Below are 20,190 nucleotides of genomic sequence, written 5' to 3' on the forward strand. Positions count from 1 at the left end.
CAGGAGATCCGCATTATGGATGTGTAGCCAGCAAATCTGCAGCAACTGTGTGATGTTATCATGTCACTATGGACCAAAATCTCTGAGGAATGTTTCCAACACCTTGTTGAATCTATGCCATGAAGAATTAAGGGAGTTCTGAAGGAAAAATGGGGTCCGACCCGGTACTAGCAAGGTGTACCTAATAAAGTAGCCGATGAGTGTATTTACATTCTATATAGAGTGTTGGGTACAATGTACAGAATATATTATTATTATTCAGGATTTATATAGCGCCAACAGTTTACGCAGCGCTTTACAACTTGGGGGTAGACGGTACAAATACAATACACTTTAATACAGTGGTAATCACTTAGAGCTTACAATCTAATATATATTTATATCCATTTCTTGTGATTGGTCCTGTACAGAATATATAAGTGATCACCCCATGTGATGAGTCCTGTACAATGTACACAAAATATATATATAATATATATATATATATATATATATATATATATATATATATATATATATATATATATATATATATATATATATATATATATACACATCTCCTGTACAGAATATATAAGTCATCACCCCATGTGATGTGTCTTGTACAATGTACACAATATATATATATCTCCTGTACAGCGCACAGGGACGGCCATAGAGAATGTATGAGCGATCGTCTGGTGTCACGTGTTCTAGAACACAGCGATGCTCGTACATCCTGCGTGGTGTCATGTCAGATAATGAGATGTCAGCAGACTGTGAGATGGCCCCGCCCCTGCATCAGAACCAAGGTCAGCGGCACACACAAGGACTGCAGGGTCGCCTCCCCGGCCAACGTCACGTCCGCCTCGGAACACGCCCACCCCACGTGGTCTCCATGGTGACGGCGGATGCTTGTTTTGGTGCGGTGAGGAGCAGCGGGGGATGGAGGCGGCTGTGTAGAACGCTTCACCGCTTCAGTACTGGGAGGGCTCGGTATGTATACAGTGCCTGGTCACTGGGTCGAGGCATGCTGAGCTCTGTAGTTCCACAGGCCTTGTAGACATACACTGCTTACCTGGCTTTTCTGGTAAGGTACCCTGAGTTTTATTTCTATTTATACATATATATAGTAGGTGTGTGGTAGGGGGGGCATAATTATAAGTGGCACTTCTCAGGGACAGTACCAGACTCGAAATTGGGCCTTTGACCCCAACAAACACATTATTTCTGTCTACTTTTTATTATTATTATGTAGCACATTCCGGCCCACTTCCCATCCTTCATTATCAATGAGAACAGTGGGGTGCAGGGGCGCCACCCCCAAAATTCCTATTTATAGAACGATTTATTTTTTTAAATAAATGATAATATAAATACCACTTTTTAACATCTTAAAGTTAAAAAATGTTAGTCATATTATAATTTATTTAAAAATAAATTGTTCCTCTGTGCGGGGCTCCGGACTAATAGGTGTCTGTTAGCTCCGCCAATTTGTAACAATCACATGATTAGAGCCTGAGGCTCTAATTGGCTCGTTTAATGTTGTCTTCAGGGCGCAGAGCACTGCGCCCCGAACCCTCCCATTTTTGACTTTAGTGAATGAAAATCCGCCATCACGTCACTTCCACTTTCTCATCCCGGAAGACTTAGAACACGGAAGCAGCCGCCCACCAGGCATCAGGGGAGCACAGGCAGCCCAGGCTGGAAGCTGCAGGTAAGGACCTGGAGGGTATGAAGCCCAGAAGGCATCGGCTTCCATTCATGGAAGGGGCGGGCCTCGCAATGCATTATAAGGAGGAGGTTGTCTGCACCCGGAAGAGACCGCTGCTTTCTGATGATGTCGAGGAAGATAGTGGTACAGGAACTGTGCAGAGGCAGCAGAGTAGTGGATTGCAGCAGGACAACGCTGGATGCGCTGGGTGGATAAGTATCTAAATTGAGGATGAATAAAAAAAAAATGGCGGGGGGGTGTGAAGTGCTTCTTTAAACCACCTCCTGCCTGGCCTATTATAAAAATGACAGCCGAACAGGAGCACCATAATCCAGGGTGGATGTCATATGACATCCTCCAGGTATGACCCTAGGGACCATGCAGCAGCGTGATCTGTCATCTGCTGTGCCCAGATCAATGTATTGGGCCAGCCTTGGTACTATGTGATCTCTGTGACCAATCACAGCTGTTACATGTTAAAATGGCTTTCATTCATAGCCATTCCTTGTGTACTATTGTGATCTCTGAGATTGGTCACAGTAATCACATGGTACAGGGGCAAATTTACAGCAGGACCTGCATCATGTGATAGCTGTGTTCAGTCACAGCTACCACAATAGTACACAATGGCACACAAATAGATGTCATTCATAAAAATGATTGCTTATAACAGTGATCAGATCATCACTGCAATAAGCAATCATAGTAAAAAAAAAAAAAAAATCATGATCACCTTCCCAGAGCAGTACTGTTTCACATTGGTGACTCTGTACTGCTCTGGTCACAGTATGTAAAAACAAAGCGAGCATGAGATAAAATAAATCCCTCGCATGCGCAGCTCAGTGTACACAGTAAATCAGATTGCGAATAGTATGATAACAAAGCTTTTACTGCAGAAAAGGCGGTATGTCATTTCTGCTTTTAAAAAAAATGTCCTGTTTGAATTTTTTTTAACAGCTAAAGTTTGCCCTAAAGCCTTGTAAAGAGAAAAAAAAACCCCTGCAGTGGCCCCGCCCCCCTGAATGGGCTGCAGAGCTATAAAAAAAATAAATAAATAAATAAAAAAAAAGATTCTTCTATCCACACAAGCAAGGTAGATGGAGGACCCCCCTTTGTCCCCTTCTGTTGAATGAGGACGGCCCCCCGCTGAACCGGCTGAATTTTGCTCAGTGTATGGCATGCTTATATGTTTAATATGTTTATAGGCGCCACTGAGTGTATTTTATATGGGGGGCATAAAGGAGCTACAACATAAAGCAGTATTAAACCCAAAAGCAAACATTTATTTTATTGCAGCTTACCAATTCTTGGATGTGATGGCTGCATTCGTTTTTCTTTTTTGGCTTTCTTTCTTCTAGTTTCATCTGGTGATCCGGCCTGCAAGTCTGTTTTTCAAAAGCTCAAGCTCTCCAGCAGAATGTATCCGTTTACATAGATGAGACAAACCACTTAACGCTGGCAAATGGTCAGATTTTATTTCTTCATGCAAAACCTTTATCCCAAAATGAAAAAAAAAACTGTTTGCTGTAGCTAGTTATAAAGTGTGAGCTGGAGTTTGGCATCGATTTGTTAGTGTATCTAAATCTGCTAATACATTTAACACTACTCCCCCCCCCCCAGACTGATAATTCTGCTGTACCTACTGTGTTCATTCCTCCAGAGTTGTGTCTCACTAATACCGGAGGTGTGTTACTGGCCAGATCATCGGGTAAAAACAGAGGGGAAAAAAGCCAAAGAAAAGAAAACAGATGCAGCCACCACATCTAATGATTGGTAAGCTGCAATATATTACATTTTTGGTTTCGAGTTTAATAATGCTTAACCACTTACCACAATACCGGGCATTTTCACCCCCTTCCTGTCCAGGTCAATTTTCAGCTTTCAGCTCTGTAACATTTTGAATGACAATTGCGCGGTCATGCAACACTGTACTCATATGAAATTTTTATCATTTTCCTCCCCACAAATAGAGCTTTCTTTTGTTGGTATTTGATCACCTCTGCGGTTTTTATCTTTGCGCTATAAACAAAAAAAGAGCATCAAGTTTGAAAAAAAAAAAACCACAATATTTTTTAAGTTTTGCTATAATAAATATCCCAAAGTTAAAAAAACAAAAGCAATTTTTTTTCCTCAGTTTAGGCCGATATGTACTCTTCTACATATTTTTGGTAAAAGAAAATCTCAATAAGTGTATTTTAATTGATTTGCGCAAAAGTTATACCACCTACAAAATAGGTTATTGATTTATGGCATTTTTATTATTCTTTTTTTTTTTTTTTTTACTAGTAATGATCTGCGTTATTTTTTTTTTTCTATCATGACTGTGACATGATTGGGGCGGACAGATTGGACACCTTTGACAATATTTTGGGACCATTGACATTTATACAGCGATCAGTGATTACTGTATGAATGTCACTGGCAGGGAAGGAGTTAACACTAGGGGGCGATCAAGGGCTTAAATGTGTTACCTAGGCAGTGATTCTAACTGTGGGGGGATGGGACTGACTAGGGGAGGAGACCAATCGGTGTTCCTATACACTAGGAACACACGATCTGTCTCCTCTCCCATGACAGGACGTGGATCTGTGTGTTTACACACACAGATCCACGTTCCTGCTTTGTCACGAGCACTCACGGGTGCCCGGAGGACATCACGCGCGCTGGGCACGTGCATCAGCTCCTCGGCGACGCAGCGGGCGCACTTGCACGCCCCCTATACCGCCGAGAAGCAGAGGACGTCAAATGACACCCGCCCAGAATGGGAGATCCCATCTGCGGACATCATATGACAATGGATGGGTATTGAAGTGGTTAAAGAGGAGGTCCAGCCCCCCCCACAAAAAAAATGAAGTCACTTTTAAGTGATTTTTAATATTAGGACACTTACCTGTCCTGTCCGGAATCCAGCGATGTTGGCACCCCAGCCGATGTTTGCATCAGCTCTCGGGTGCTGCCTCCGCCATTGCCTATAAGGGAAACCGGCAGTGAAGCCTTGCGGCTTCACAGCCGGTTAGCTACTGCACATGCGCAAAGCGCACTGCACTCTGTGAATGGCCCAGCGGCGAGGGAAGGAGGAGGGGGGCAAAACTTCTGGGAGACCTTGCCACATCTCACCGCAGCCAGGTCTTCCGGAAGTGGAAGCGGATACTTGTCAAAAACAGGTACCTGTTCCCCCCTCCCTCCAGAAAGTGCCAAATGTGGCACTGGAGAGGGAGGAAGAAGATAAGCGGAGCTTTCACTTTTGGGTGGAACTGCGCTTTAAGCAGGTCTTTATATTTGATAGTGGTTAGGCAATGATCAGCTTCCCAGTAGCACATGCCTGTTAGCATGTATTATGCTGTGTATTGTGTGATGCAAAGATGGAGAAGTCACGGATATGTGGCTCACCACACAGATTCAGCTCGGGAGTACAGAGCAGGTTAAAGGTGCTGCCATCTCTTGCTTTGTGCTTGCCCCTCTCCCCTCAATTCCTGCCCTGGAGACACCTTTCTGTATCAGAGCACACAAGGTGTTGCCTTTTGAGAACATGGGATATCTCCCATGATCAGACTTGTCCTGACACGCCCCCCTCCCCTGCACAGCCTTTTACTGGGAAGACCAGTGTAATGCTGTTTCTCTTCCCCCAGATGTTATGCAGCTGAGAACAGAGTATATGTGATTACTTCTAAAAAAAAAAAAAAAAAAGGGGGGGGAAAGGTATTTAGGATGTGTGTGTTTTTTTTTTTTTTTTTTTTTTTATATCTATACACAAATGTTTTCCTTTCATTTCCATTTTAAACTGAATGGGTTGTTTTACAAGGTAAGGGATTACATAACATGTACATACATACATATACTTTGAGAAGAATGTCTGTTACCTCAAAAATAATCACCAGACAGACAAAACAATAGAATGTGTCAACTTGATGTTTCTTTGTTGCTAATGGGAGTTCTAGTGGTCTCTGTACTGAAGTTTACGTTAACAACTCTAGCTCCAGGGTTACCATTGTTGGACGTCCATGAACCCTGTACTTAGCACGAAGGCAAATCTTGTGATTTGTTTTCTGGCCTTTTTCAAGGCGGATTTCCAAGCTATTGTTAAATAAGGGCATGGGTAGCTGGGCACTGACATGGGGACATGTGCCAGTGCAAAAAAAATATGAAAAGTACCATTAGCAGAGAGAAAAAGTGACATTACATAAAAAAAACTGAAAAATGGCATGGGGGGTTTCCTCTAAAAATGCCAACCAGGCCCATATCCATGCATTCAGCCTGGGTGGCAAGGAAAGGGAGAGCAGTAAACAAGGCTTCCCCCCCCCCCCTTCCTGAACCAGACCAGGCCACATGGTTTTCAACATTGTAGGGGCTACCGTGCAAAGAAGGTTGACAAATCTCTCCCGTTTGCCAGCCATCTTGTCCAATTGTTGACTGTAATAATAAGGGGGCCCACAGATGTCAAAGGTTCCCCCAGGGGAATGAGTGTAGGGGTACATTAATACCCCTTACCCATAACCACAGCGTGTTAAAAGTAAAAAAAATACACCCATACCGCAAAAAAAAGTCCTGTATTGCCAAAAGAAATAATGTCCCCTAATGTAAATCAACATCAGACATGTCCAGTGGTGTAGATCCATTGTCAGTCATGTTGCCACTAAATGACAGATCCCTGGCACTGCTGTAATATAAAAAACAGCCCTGTGGATCTTGGGTGATGTCATTGATCAAATATGGTCCTGACCATATTTGGTCAATAAAGTCTCCTGTGATCCCTAGTTGTTTGTTTACATACAGCAGTCGGGAATTCAGGTGGATGAAGTCCAAAAAATTTCGTCCAAAAAAGTTTACCCAGTCCATGAATAGGCTGTGTTTGGGCCAAACAAGAATCTCATCCCTTGTTCTGAGTATACACAGAAAACTTAGTGACAAAATAGATATTTAAAGTAGATCATAAGCTTTTCTACTAAACAATACATCTAGAAAAAAATAGCAGGTATTTCTATTTGTGTTTTGCTTGATATGCTCCATTATCAATGCATAGAACTGCAGCAACTTAGAAGAAGCACATGAATAATTGTTTCAGGTAAACTGAATTTCATTTGATAAGAGCAACTCACTTCAGAGAGACTAATTTAATCGATGTGGTTTAATTAGTCGAGTTAAACTGAAGACTAGCTGAATACAGTGCAAGAGCAAACCAAGGTCACCACCACCTGAACACTTTCAATAAATAATTACACAGGACATTGCCTTGTACTTTACATTAATGTGTCTCAAATAACACTCCATAAATCATGGACATTTCCATTACTGCAGAAACTTTACACTCTCGGTATAGGGATAACGTAGCATTTATTCTTACAATTCTGAATATTTAGGCTGCTTTCACACTGATCCATTATTTTTTACAGCTTTTGCGTTAAAAAAAGAGGAAGAAAAATGTGTGACCATGTATTCTTATGGAACTCTTCACACTAATTCGTTGCGGGTCTGGTGCGTTTTTTAGAATCCTGCCTGCTGCATTTTTGGTGCAGGTTTGGTGTGGTAAAGAAAAAACGCTCCAAAAACGCACCTCCCCATTGAAAACGTGTCAATAATGCATCAAAATTGCACCCGTGTTGTGGTAAAATTGCTGCAAAAACACATGCATTTGTACCACATTTTTGCTACGGATCAGTGTGAAAGTAACCTTAGTGTTTAATAAACCTTTTTTTGATTAAAAAAAAAAACACATTAAACAATTTCCAATGTACATACAGTGCACTTGCAAATAGCTACATTTGCATAGTGTGGTTATCTTTGCGCCAGCAAAATGAACATGCATAATTTTCAAGGTCACAGTTCTCCAAAGCATACTCATTGATACATTACAGTCGGTACTGAGTAACCCAAGCATGTCAAAATCCCCCAGTAGGGCATTGCAGAATTTTGGACATTACCAACTCCCTGGGGCTCAGTCCAGGTGTATCCAGCCACAGTGACCAAATTCTTTCAAATCTGCCTGGGCTTCCCCTGTGTTGATAAATATATTTTTCCATAACCAGAGTATTCCCCATGTGTGTTATCTACGAGGCGACTGTGGGTGGTGAGATCGATTTCCATCCCATCAAAATGAGTTTTTCGAGCCCGAAACAGCACCCTAGAACAGTGATGGCGAACTTTGGCACCCCAGATGTTTTGGAACTGCATTTTCCATGATGCTCATGCACTCTGCAGTGTACTTGAGCATCATGGGAAATGTAGTTCAAAAACATTTGGGGTGCCAAGGTTCGCCATCACTGCCCTAGAAAATGCAATACTGACCATCTCCTCAGGGATCTTCTTCTTCCAAAACTCCCAATATACAGTAAATTGGGTCTAAAGGTACAGTCGTTCGAAACACTCAATTGAGCGTTCCAAGTACCGCACTCCAATAACGATGGAGCTTTGGGCGCCCTTAGTGTTTAAAAGAAATGGCAGCTCACCTATTTGGAGGAAAAAAATATACTACGTGCAAGAATTTTTTCTAACAGGTTTGAATGATAAAGGAAACACAGCTTCATCACCTATTTACTAAATAAACAGTCTTCATTCCTTTAGTAAATCAACACTACTGTGTCGCCAGTCAAGTTCCTCCACCCCAAACTCGCTCATCCATGTCTTTATGGACCTTGCTTTGTGCGCTGGTCCAAAACATTCGGTGGAGGGGGGATTATGGTGTGGGGTTGTTTTTCAGGGGTTGGGTTTGGCCCCTTAGTTCCAATGAGGGGAACTCTTACGCCGCGTACACACGATCGGACATTCCGACAACAAAATCCATGGATGTTGGCACAAACTTGTCTTGCATACACACAGTCACACAAATCTTGCCGGAAATTCCGAACGTCAAGAACGTGGTGATGTACGACGAGCCGAGAAAAATGAAGTTCAATAGCCAGTGCGGCTCTTCTGCTTTATTCCGAGCATGCGTGGAACTTTGTGCGTCGGAATTGTGTACACACGATCGGAATTTACAATGGGATTTTGTTGTTGGAAAATTTGAGAACCAGCTCTCAAATTTTGTGTGACGGAAATTCCGATGGAAAATGTCCAATGGAGCCTACACATGGTCGGAATTTCCGACAACAGGGTCCCATCGAACATTTTTAGTCGGAAAATTAGACAATGTGTACGGAGCATTAAGGCATCAGCATACCAAGACATTTTGGACAATTTCTTGCTTCCAACTTTGTGGGAACAGTTTGGGGATGGCCCCTTCCTGTTCCAACATGACTGCACACCAGTGCACAAAGCAAGGTCCATAAAGACATGGATGAGCAAGTTTGGGTTGGAGGAACTTGACTGGCCTGCACAGAGTCCTGACCTCAACCCGATAGAACACCTTTGGGATGAATTAGAGCAGAAACTGGGAGCCAGGCCTTGTCCAACAGCAGTGCCTGACCTCACAGATGCGCTTCTGTAAGGCCCCTTTCACACTGGGGCGGTTTGCAGGCGCTATTGCGCTAAAAATAGCGCCTGCAAACCGACCTAAAACTGCCGCTGCTGTGTCTCCAGTGTGAAAGCCTGAGGGCTTTCACACTGGAGCAGTGCGTTGGCAGGAGGGAAAAAAACTCCTGCAAACAGCATCTTTGGAGCGGTGAAGGAGCGGTGTATACACCGCTCCTTCACCGCTCCTGCCCATTGAAATCAATGGGGCAGTGCGGCTATACCGCCGGCCTAGCGCCGCTATAGCGGCGCGAATGGTAAAACATTCCCATAGACACAGTCCTAAACCTTGTGGACAGCCTTCCCAGAAGAGTTGAAGCTGTTATAGCTGCAAAGGGTGGGCCAACTCAGTATTGAACCCTACGGACTAAGACTGGGATGCCATTAAAGTTCATGTGCGTGTAAAGGCACGTGTCTCAATACTTTTGGTAATATAATGTATATAGTATAAATGCAAAGGCTGGGCTGAGTGGGCTTAACGCTGAGGTGCCACACATATTCGTCCCTTGGGAACGGTTTTCTGTGTCGAGAACACACCGACTCCTTGTTCCCAGCACCGTGTCCTAGCTGTCGCAGGCAGTTCCCGATCACGTGATGCTGTGATAACCAGTCATAGTGGTCACATGATTAGGAAGCCCACCTCCACCTCCCAGCATTCAGATACTGGGGCAGCGGTGGTGGCAAGGGGTTAAAACCCATCTCTGGAATAATGCTATCTCCCCTAACTGATTGCTATAGTAAAAGAGGAAAAAAAAGACCTGTCTAAATGCCCTATTTTACTTACACAAAGATATGGTCACGTGACACTGCAATCCTGAGTCTTTTCCTTTTTCAAATGTTTACGTCACTGCCTGTGTAAGATGGACAATTCCCTTTAGGCTCCACTTAAGTGGGGTTCTCTCAGGATCCAGAAGATTTCGGCATGTGGGGAAGGTAAGAGACTGGACCATCTTCATACTGGATTAGCAGAGTCCTACACCCGGAAATGGCACCGGCGAGGGACCTGGATGGGGGGGCATATTTGAGTATATCTTGGTTCACCAGTTAAGTCACGAAACCCTTTCAGTATAGGTTAGAGGGAGTGGATAGAAGGAGGTTTATATTTTGCCCTGAATAGGGCTTTAACCCACAAAAAAAATGTAGACTTATAAAAGTTGAAACTTTGTTGCTGTGAAGCCACTGTATAATTACAAGATGCTACTAAAGACTTTTCAAGAAGCTTATTTACTTATTGTAAAAATATCATTATGCTACGTACACACGGTCGGATTTTCCGACAGGAAATGTTTGGTGGGAGCTTGTTTTCGGAAATTCCGACCGTGTGTAGGCTCCATCGGACATTTTCCGTCGGAATTTCCAACAAACAAAATTTGAGATCTGGATCTCAAATTTTCCGACAACAAAATCTGTTATCGTAAATCGCGTGTACACAATTCTGACGCACAAAGTTCCACGCATGCTCGGAATCAAGCAGAAGAGCCGCACTGGCTATTGAACTTCATTTTTCTCGGCGTACGTGTTGTACATCACCGCGTTCTTGGCAATCGGAATTTCCGACAAGATTTGTGTGACCGTGTGTATGCAAGACAAGTTTAAGCCAACATCCGTCGGAAAAAAAACATGGATTTTGTTGTCGGAATGTGCAAACGTGTGTACGCGCCATTAGACTAGCATTGCCCTGAACATTGTAAAAGTAGAACTGGAGTGCTACCGTAATTCCCACATATGCTGTGTTGTTGGCAGACATACAGAGACCGGAAAATTAGTTATAGAAGAATTTTGAATAGCACTAAGCTGGGGTATTATAAGTTGGTCACACTGAATGAACAACTGAGGAAATAAGTAAAGATACATGTATCATGATACAGCATCTGACAGTGAAATCGAGCACTCCACAGAGACGGGGAGATTATGAGGGATTCTTACGACAGCTTTATGATCCGGGGTGGATTCATAAAAACAGACACAAAATAATGTATCTGTGGTGAGTGTAAGTAATACATCATACCCCAGCTTTGTGTTCTAGTGCAAGCCAGAAAATAAACCAATTTTATTAGCTGATATGGACAACACATACATTTTACTCTTCTGTAGTTTCATTCAGCTCCATCAATGTACAATTCTCTACAGATCAACAATCATCACAAATACATCAACGATGCTGTTAAATACCTAAAGTGGTTGTAAAGCTTTTTGTTTTTTTGTTTTTTTTTTAACTAACAGAGGTTTATACTTACCTGCTTTGTGCAATGGAATTGCACAGAACGGCCCCAAACCTCCTCTTCTCCGGTACCCTGCCGGCGGTCCTGGCTCCTCCTCTCCAGTGAGGGACCCCATAGCAAGCCACTTCCTATGGGGGAACTCATACGGGCCGACACAGTCAGCGGGACTCGGACCTGCCCCCTCATCACTGGCTTTTGATTGATAGCAGCAGGAGTTAATGGCCACTGGCTCAGCAAAGCCTGTGAGAGCATGAAGTGAGGGGATAGAAGAGCAGAAGACATGCACAGTGCTGGATCGAATGAGGGCTCAGGTAAGTAAAAAGAGGGGAGTGAGGTGGGATGCTGATGCCTGACCTTTTTTACCTTAAAGCGGAGTTCCACCCAAAAATGGAACTTCCATTTTTCGGATTCCCCCCCCCCCCCCCCCCCCTCGGTGTCTCATTTGGCACCTTTCAGGGGGGAGCAGATACCTGTCTAATCCAGGTATTTGCTCCCACTTCTGGGCATAGATCACCGCAGGCTCCGCGGCGATCTATGCAGTGTCTGGCCCCTCCCCCCCCGCTGTCTTCTGGGAGACACACAGGTCCCAAGAGACAGCAGGGACCAGTAAGGATGCGCAGCACGACTCGCGCATGCGCAGTAGGGATCCAGGCTGTGAAGCCGCAAGGCTTCACTTTCTGATTGCCTTACCGAAGATGGCGGCGCCTCCACCCGAGAGCCGAGGGACAGATCGGCCTCGGGTAAGGACATTGCGGGTGTCCTGGATAGGTAAGTGTCCATATTTTAAAAGTCAGCAGCTGCAGTATTTGTAGCTGCTGACTTTAAAAAAAATTTCGGCAGAACTCCGCTTTAATGCAAGGAATGCATTAAGGCAAGGTTTCTAAACTAGGGTTTCTCATTGGTTTGCTAGGGGTTCCTTGAACAAAAAGCAATTTCTGCCTTTCAGATAAGTTCCCATTGGTCTTTTTAGCTATCTGTAAGAGGGTGATTCTTCCCAATGTTCACACTAATGTATCATGAGTTGTAGATATTGTAATTTTTAGCAGGGGTTCCCTGTGACCAGAAAGTTATTTTAAGGGTTCCTCTGTTTTGAAATGGTTGAGAAAGGCTGCATTAAATAAAAAATATTTAGGCTTTAGAATCACTTTAAGAGGCCTTTCACACTTCTAGCGTGGCCGCGTTAACGGTAAAGCACCACTAGTTTTAGCGGTGCTTTACCAATGTTATGGCAGTGCTTTTAACCCCACTAGCGGCCGAGGAAAGGGTTAAAACCGCCCGCAGAGCACTTTGGGACCACTGCCCATTGATTTCAATGGCAGGGGCAGTTTTAGGAGTGGTGTAAACACTGCTCCCCCACCGCCCCAAAGACGCTGCTTGCAGGACTTTTTTTTTCAGTCCTGCAAGCGCACCGCCCAAGTGTGAAAGCACTCGGGCTTTCACACTGGGGAGGCTTGAGAGGCTCTATTTTAAGCGCTAAAATGCCTGAAAAACGCCTTCAGTGTGAAAGGGGTCTTAGATCCAACTCCAGGTTGGGCAGCCCCCCTCCCCTTTTTTTCCAGGCAACTTTTTAGCCATTCACATGCCAAGTCCTCTTTTTCCAGCTTCTTCTCTTCAGCATTAGGCGGTCCTCTCTGTTGTAGGAAACAGCACTCCAATTGTGACAGGAGGGCTATCCTCTGCAGTATTTTGTTTTGTGGGCTCAGTTTAAATGATAACACACACACCCCCTACTCCAGGGGGTGTGCCAATGATGGCTTGGGCTCACAGGAAGTGGATTGATGCTGGACTTGGGTTAAGAACCAGCCATGCCAAGTAGAGGAGGGTGGAGGACCCCACTGCAACATGGAGGGGGTGAGTATTCTTCATACAGTAAGGATAGGCATTTAAAAGAGTTAGACTTTAAGTGCCCAACATTTGCAGGGCATTGAATTAGGAACACCATATTTTGAGGTCCTGGGATCGTAGTTTAAGGTAAAAATTAATGCCTGCCAAAGGTTGACGTACAGCAAATGATCAATTGTCATTGGAAATAAGTCATGCAATTAAAGTCTTGATTTAATGGAGAAATCTTCCAAAACACAAAGCTTACAGATAAATATAAAATCCATTGAATAATGCAATTTTTGTTTTGTTTTTGGCGGTTCTTTTCAGCGGAAAGAAATGTTTACAAGCTTCATGGGTCTGTAACTGGAAAGAAAGCCTGCTTACACTATTGCCGTGTACACAGGGTCGGAATTTCCCACATTTGTGCGACTGTGTGTATGCAAGACAAGTTTAAGCCAACATCCGTCGGAAATAAATCCAGAATTTTGTTGTCGGAATGTCCGATCGTGTGTACGCGGCATAAGACTTCTGAAAACTGTACTTGCAAAATCAGCTTTACTTAAAACAGAATCCTCACACATTCCTTTTCCATGGATATTGTTATTTGATTTTGTTCTCAGATGCTGTGAATAGTATAAGTGGCAGGTTACAGTCAGAATGAAATAGCAAGTGCGGATCATTGGAGATTATTAAGGCATACTTGTAATTTTTATATGCGCATATACAGTACATGATAATGTTCCAGGGAGTCTTGTGGCACACCTTAGGTATATGACACATAAAATGGCCCAGTAGAAATCCACTGGGACCACAGCGCTCCACAAAGTAGCCCCTAACTGGTTAGGCAAAAACAAAATGGTAAAACCAATTGATTAATGTGTGATGTCAAAGTAGCAGTATACAACTTAATAATCTCAAAGAAAATGTGATACCACAAATCAATATATAGTTAATACACAAATGGAGGGGACACTCCATCTAGAATGCACACAAGGGGAGAGAGAAACAAGAGGCGCAAGGGACACCATTGTGTAGTATTAAAATGCAAAACTTTATTAAACTATAGTAATGGAGTGTACACACGGTCGGACTTTTCGACCGGACTGGTCTGACAGATGCCGACGGACCAAATCTGGCGGACAATCCGATCGTGTGTGGGCTTCACCGGACCTTCAGCGGACTTTTCCAGTCGCAAATCTGATGGACTTTAGATTTGGAACAGGCTTCAAATCTTTACGTCGTAACTCCGCCGGACCCAGAAATCCTCTCGTCTGTATGCTAGTCCGACGGACAAAAAACGACGCTAGGGCAGCTACTGGCTATCAACTTCCTTATTTTAGTCTGGTGTACGTCATCATGTACGAATCCATCATGTGTAGGCAATTTCGTTCGTTAGAAAGTCCGTCGGAAGTCCGACGAAAGTCCGCTGGAAAGTCTGTCGGACCAGTCCGGTCGAAAAGTTCGCCCGTGTGTAGGCAGCATTAGTTGCACTCACAAGTGGGAGACCAGCGAAAGTGACAAGATTCACAGAACCGGGGCTCAGCATCAGACCAAGAAAGAAGCCGAAAGGTGACAGCCAAAGAGATAGTGTTAGGTGCCGGGTGTCACCACATAGAAGCCGGCACTCATCCGTCCGGTCGAAAAGCAGCTGCGATGACAGGGAACCTCCTTCTCTGCCTGGTCCAGACGTAACTCAAGGAGCATGCACAGTCAATGAATGCGTTTCCAGGCGAACCTGCCTCTTCATCAGCATTGTGGCCCACCTTTGCTGACTGAAACCGCTGGCTAAATGGGAGCTGTTGTTCTCTGACTTGTCAAATTTAAATGTAAAAAACTTTATTGTAAAACGGATGAGTCCACAAGTCCAAGCTCTTTGTCCCTCCTGTGAAGGCTTAATCTCAGAGGGTGATGTGCTTGGATTTATTGTAGTGTTGCATTAAAGTTTTTTTGAGAAAAAGACATCACGGTGTGCAGCTTTTTCCTTTTTAAATTTGATTTTTGTTTGCAATGGAATTTTAGCTGTTATGGGTGTATTTTTTGTTTGCTTTTGTAAAATACTCTGTTTATTAGTAATTTGGGCTAGTTAGGGTCTCAAGCATTTTTCATTTGTGTTTCAGGATTACTTTAAAAGGCAATCCAATGGCTATCCTAGATAATGACGTGCTGTTAGAGAACTTGCAAGATCTAGAAGAAGTCCCGGAGAAAGTGAGATCCCCATGTGAAGGGAAGTGGGAGGAGGTTTTAACTGATTCTCTTTTGGAGATCAGCGAGAAGATTTTATACGATGATCAGAAGTCAACAGAGCTAATAATAGGGACAGGATGGGAAGAAGCGGTAAGTAGACATCACATCTCCAAGTCACAATTTGCAAAGCCAATTTTGATTAACAGGTTAGGTTAGGGAGGTAGGCTATTTTAAGCCACCATAAACTGTAACACAACATTATCTGCATGGAACACCTTGCTGAATATGATTTTTTAAACATGAAACAGTGGTTTAGTGAATGCAAATGTAAGAAAGAATAACTGTTGGTGTTGGCTGTGACAACAAATCATCTTCTAACTCTAATTTTCTAAGGATCATTAAAAACATCTTTAGAATAAGTTGACTGGTTTCAGCAAGCAACAGCCAATTTACCTTTCAGGCACTATTAGGTGAGATTTATTAAAACTGGTGCACACGGAATCCGCTACAGCTGTGCATAGTAACCAATCAGTTTCTAATTTCAGTTTGTTCAATTAGGCTTTGACGATATCTGGGCTGCTCTGTGCAAAACCATTGCACAGAACAAGTAAGTATAACATGTTTGTTATTTTAAAGAAATCTTTCCTTTTAGGAATCACTTTTAAAGTGCATTGTTTACTGTGTTGACATATGTTGGAGGCCCATTTGGAATAAATTGGATGTATGAATATTGTTTCTGTATTAACAGGCACAAAAACATCCTTTCACACTACAAAACGCATCAAACACAGGCCCATATTAGTAGGTCCAATAAGATGTTTGAATGTACTCCTTTAATTCTTTCAAAAGTTTCCTTTTGATGGGCTTCTAGTTCTCCAGGTCTAAAGCTTGCCACACAATTGATTTAATTTATCTTTGGATCCACTAACTACTATGAAGTGTGAGAGCCTATTTGATTGGATATCAATTAAATGGATTGTTTAGTTGTGCCCTCACACTATATAGTAGTTTGTATAATCTCTGTTCAATCTCCTTTAGATTTACCATCAAAAGGTAATGCATGTGACCAGCTTAACCACTTGCCGACCAGCCGCCGTCGTTATACTGCGGCAGGTCAGCACGATCCCGCAAATCCCTTTAAATAGCTATAGCAGCCGCACGCGCGCATGCTTTATGGCGGGGGACCCAATGCACGGGCCGGCGATCACTGGCACGAGAGCCAGAACAGGGATGTGCGTGTGTAAACACACACATCCCTGTTCTGACAGGAGAGGAGAGACAGATGTCTGTTCCTACTAGCTAGAAACAGTGATCTGGCTCCTCCTCTAGTCAGTCACATCCCCCCACAGTTAGAAACACACATAAGGGAACACATTTAACCCCTTGATTGCCCCCTAGTGTTACCCCCTTCCCTAATGGTGACATTTACACAGTAATCGGTGTATTTTTATAGCACTATAGTCCCAAAAATGTGTCAAAAGTGTCCAATCTGTCCGCCGCAATGTCGCGGCCCTGCTAAAAATTGCAGATCGCCACCATTACTAGTTAAAAAAAAAAAAATTATAAAAATGCCATAAATCTATTCTCTATTTTGTAGACACCATAACTTTTGCGCAAACCAATCAATATACGCTTATTGCAAATTATTTTTATTTATTTATTTTTTTACCAAAAATATGTAGAATAATATATATCGGCCTAAACTGTTGAGAAAATTATTTTTTTTACATTTTTTGGGGATATTTATTATAGCAAAAAGTATAAAATAATGGGTTCTTTTTCAAAGTTGTTGCTCTTTTTTTGTTTATAGCGCAAAAAATCTAAACCGCAGAAGTGACCAAATACCACCAAAAGAAAGCTCTATTTGTGGGAAAAAAAGAACGTCAATTTTGTTTAGGTACAGCGTCACACAACTGCGAAATTGTCAGTTAAAGCGACGCAGTGCTGTATCGCAAAAAACGGCCTGGTTATTATGGGGGAAAATCTTCCGGTCCTTAAGTGGTTAAAGAGGTTGTTAAGCCATACAACAACCTTTCAACAATCCCCTTGTTAAACAATGTCCCCAGTGTATTTGTTGTTTAAAAAACTGCCACTGTATACCTTATTTTATAGCGCCGAATGGCGCTTACATGACTGGTCGCTTCTCTCTCGAGCTGACAACTCCAGCGGGCAGGGCTGGGAAACCCCCGCTGACCTCAGTCAGGAGGAGGAGAGGAGAGAAAGAGAGAGGCGGCCGGTCACATGAGCGCCGATTGGCTCTCTGAAAGCTGCATTTACAAAAAAAAAAAAACACTGGGGACATTGTTTAAGATAGCAGAGGGGATTGTTGAAAGGTTGTTGTATTATGAGAGCAGCAGGAGGGGAGGATCATGGAGTGGACAGAGTTGACAGGCAGGGAGGGGAGGGGAAGGAGGACACAGGAGAGCTGTGGATGACGTAGGCACGTAAACTGACCACAGCGTCAGGGCTCAGCAGGCATGATATACCGTGGTTAGTTTACAGGGGGGAGGGCAGAACCAGGCAGGATCAGCCAGGTATTTTTGGTGATAGAAGGGGCCAAATTACATAGCTCAAGCACTGTGCTGTATAACATGCTTCAAGGGAACAGGATCCAATTTCAGTTTTTTTTTGAGTAACAAACACTTTACGTAAGAAATGTACCCCCTCTCATGGTATCCTACTGTGCAGCACAAGTCCATAAGTATTTAGTAAAGCGTGTTTCACATTGCATTGTGGAATGGTGGACTTTAAGCCAGAGGTCTGACTTTAGAACTAGCATTAGCAATTACAAGCAGCGTGTGCAAGGAGTCTGAGAGCTTCTCAGGCCCACAGAAGCAGCTTTGCATGGAATCAACACACTCCACATTACCACTTTATATAATAGAATTGACATCAAATCAGAAAATAACCATTTAATAATGTTATGACCTACACTAGGCTAGACCCTGTTTCCCCTTACAGGAGCTGCTGTACTGCTCATGTCCAGCTTTTTACTAGTAAAGTGTTATTAAGCCCCAATGTGAAATGGAGTATGTGATGGACCGCCTGGCACCCCGCCTGTGTGCCTCCACCAAATGGTGTCTCCTGCCCTTCAAACCCTTCCAAGCATCGTACACAGACAAGATATTGAGGTAATAAAACCAAAGGAATCCCTTTATTGAACAGAAATACAGGGTTTTTTACACTTCAAAAATAGGGGCAGTCACCACATAAACAAATATTACACATTTGGGTAAACATCCCACAATGGTTAGGTAACAAGGTAAAGTTAACACAAGATTGGCAAACAAACAGAAACAATAGGCAACTTAATTAACAATGGGAATTCACACCTAGGAGGCACACTGTGTGTTTCGGGGAGACATGGACTTGAATCCGAAGTAAAACTACTCCAAAGGTCCCCCAGAATATATACCAGCATACGGGATCTACCGTGTTTGCCCTTGCGTTTGTCTGCAGGCTGTCACTTGTTTGCATTTTTTCTTTAGAAGTTTACGGCTTCATTTGCACCTTGAGGATGGCTCAACTGCTTTGCACGGTCCCATGGGACTACCTTTACATGTGCCCCTCAGCCAGTGACAAGACGCATGTGCCTTGTTGTGGCACTAGGAGCGAGGGTGGTCATGTGGCCTTATTGTGACAACTAAGATGCGCATGCATTGTTTTATCAAAGGGGATGTACGACAGTATGTACAGCTATCAGGGGTGGGCATGTGCTGTGTGACTAATGAGAGTATGTAGAGTTGAAGTGGGCAGGCCTGGGAGGGGGGCAGACATGCAGTGTGCTGTCAGTGGGATGAGGGACCAAGTACTGTGATGTTAGCAGTGACCTCCTACAGTATCCACTCCCTCTCCTCCTCAGCTGGAAGTTCAAGCTAGCAGAAACGATTAGTAAGGCGCAAGTGACAAGAAAAACTGAGACACATGGGGATATACTGCATTCTCCAAAAAAGATGTTGATGTTGTAAGTTGCCTTAGTGTAAGCAAATATTTTCTTGTTCAATACATTTTTATTGGAGTTTTATGCCACCTACACACAACCGGACTTTCCGTCAGAATAGACTCTGACAGTCTTTCCGACTGAGTTCCGCTGAAATGGACTTGCCTACACACGATCACACCAAAGTCAGATCGTTTAGAACGCGATGACGTACAACGGGACTAGAAAAAGGAAGTTCAGTAGCCAATAGCTGCCCTTGTGTCGTTTTTGGTCCGTCGGAATAGCATACAGACGAGCAGTTTCCCGATAGGAACTGATTCCTTCGGAAAGATTTGAAACATGTTTTATTTCTAGGTCCGTCAAAATTTTAGAAAGAAAAAGTCAGATGAAGCCCACACACGATCGGACTGTCTGATGGAATGATTTAGTCAGACCTTTTCTGCCGGAAAGTCCGGTCGTGTGTACGCGGTATTAGAGAATAGTTTACAAAAGCATAAGAGAGATTCAATGAGTTTCTCATAAATGACAATTATTGTCTTACTTAGGTAAGATTTCACTTTGCAAGGCAATGTGAATCAGAAGAAATTGCCAACTGTGCAATGGCTAAGAGCAATTAACGAGAGGCGCAGTAAAAGCATTGTTTGTTTCAGTAAAGACTCTGCATATGGCATATGAAATTGAGTAAAACAGAGGCAAAGAAGAAACAGGCAGAGGAAAGAGTATGGTGATGAAGAACAAAACTGAGTAGGGGGAGAAAGTTTAGCCAACTGGGGAGGGCAAGAGTAGTCCTGGACCCTAGTGTGTATATAATAATAATGGTTGTTTCTATAGGGCCAATAGACGATCAAAATCTTGTGGAAGGTAGTTAAAAAAAAAAAAACATG

The 20,190-nt window shown here is 43.2% G+C and overlaps 1 protein-coding gene across 6 annotated transcripts in view; it reads left to right on the top strand.

Moving 5' to 3' along the window:
- Positions 1–20,190, top strand: part of LG11H16orf46 (linkage group 11 C16orf46 homolog) — a 96,609-nt gene that overhangs the window by 70,041 nt on the left and 6,378 nt on the right. Inside the window, exons 1-4 of one of the 6 annotated variants that reach the window (XM_073605507.1) lie at positions 840–1,069; positions 3,052–3,158; positions 3,354–3,466; positions 15,300–15,516. In XM_073605507.1, the coding sequence (XP_073461608.1) occupies positions 3,156–3,158; positions 3,354–3,466; positions 15,300–15,516 (333 nt within the window). In that variant the 5' untranslated portion in view covers positions 840–1,069; positions 3,052–3,155. Of the gene's footprint in view, positions 1–773; positions 1,070–3,051; positions 3,159–3,353; positions 3,467–15,299; positions 15,517–20,190 lie in introns of those variants that run through there. The other 5 variants (XM_073605508.1, XM_073605511.1, XM_073605509.1 and 2 more) reach the window with 5 other exon arrangements.

Source organism: Aquarana catesbeiana, linkage group LG11, assembly GCF_042186555.1.
Source record: "Aquarana catesbeiana isolate 2022-GZ linkage group LG11, ASM4218655v1, whole genome shotgun sequence".
Taxonomy (NCBI): domain Eukaryota; kingdom Metazoa; phylum Chordata; class Amphibia; order Anura; family Ranidae; genus Aquarana; species Aquarana catesbeiana.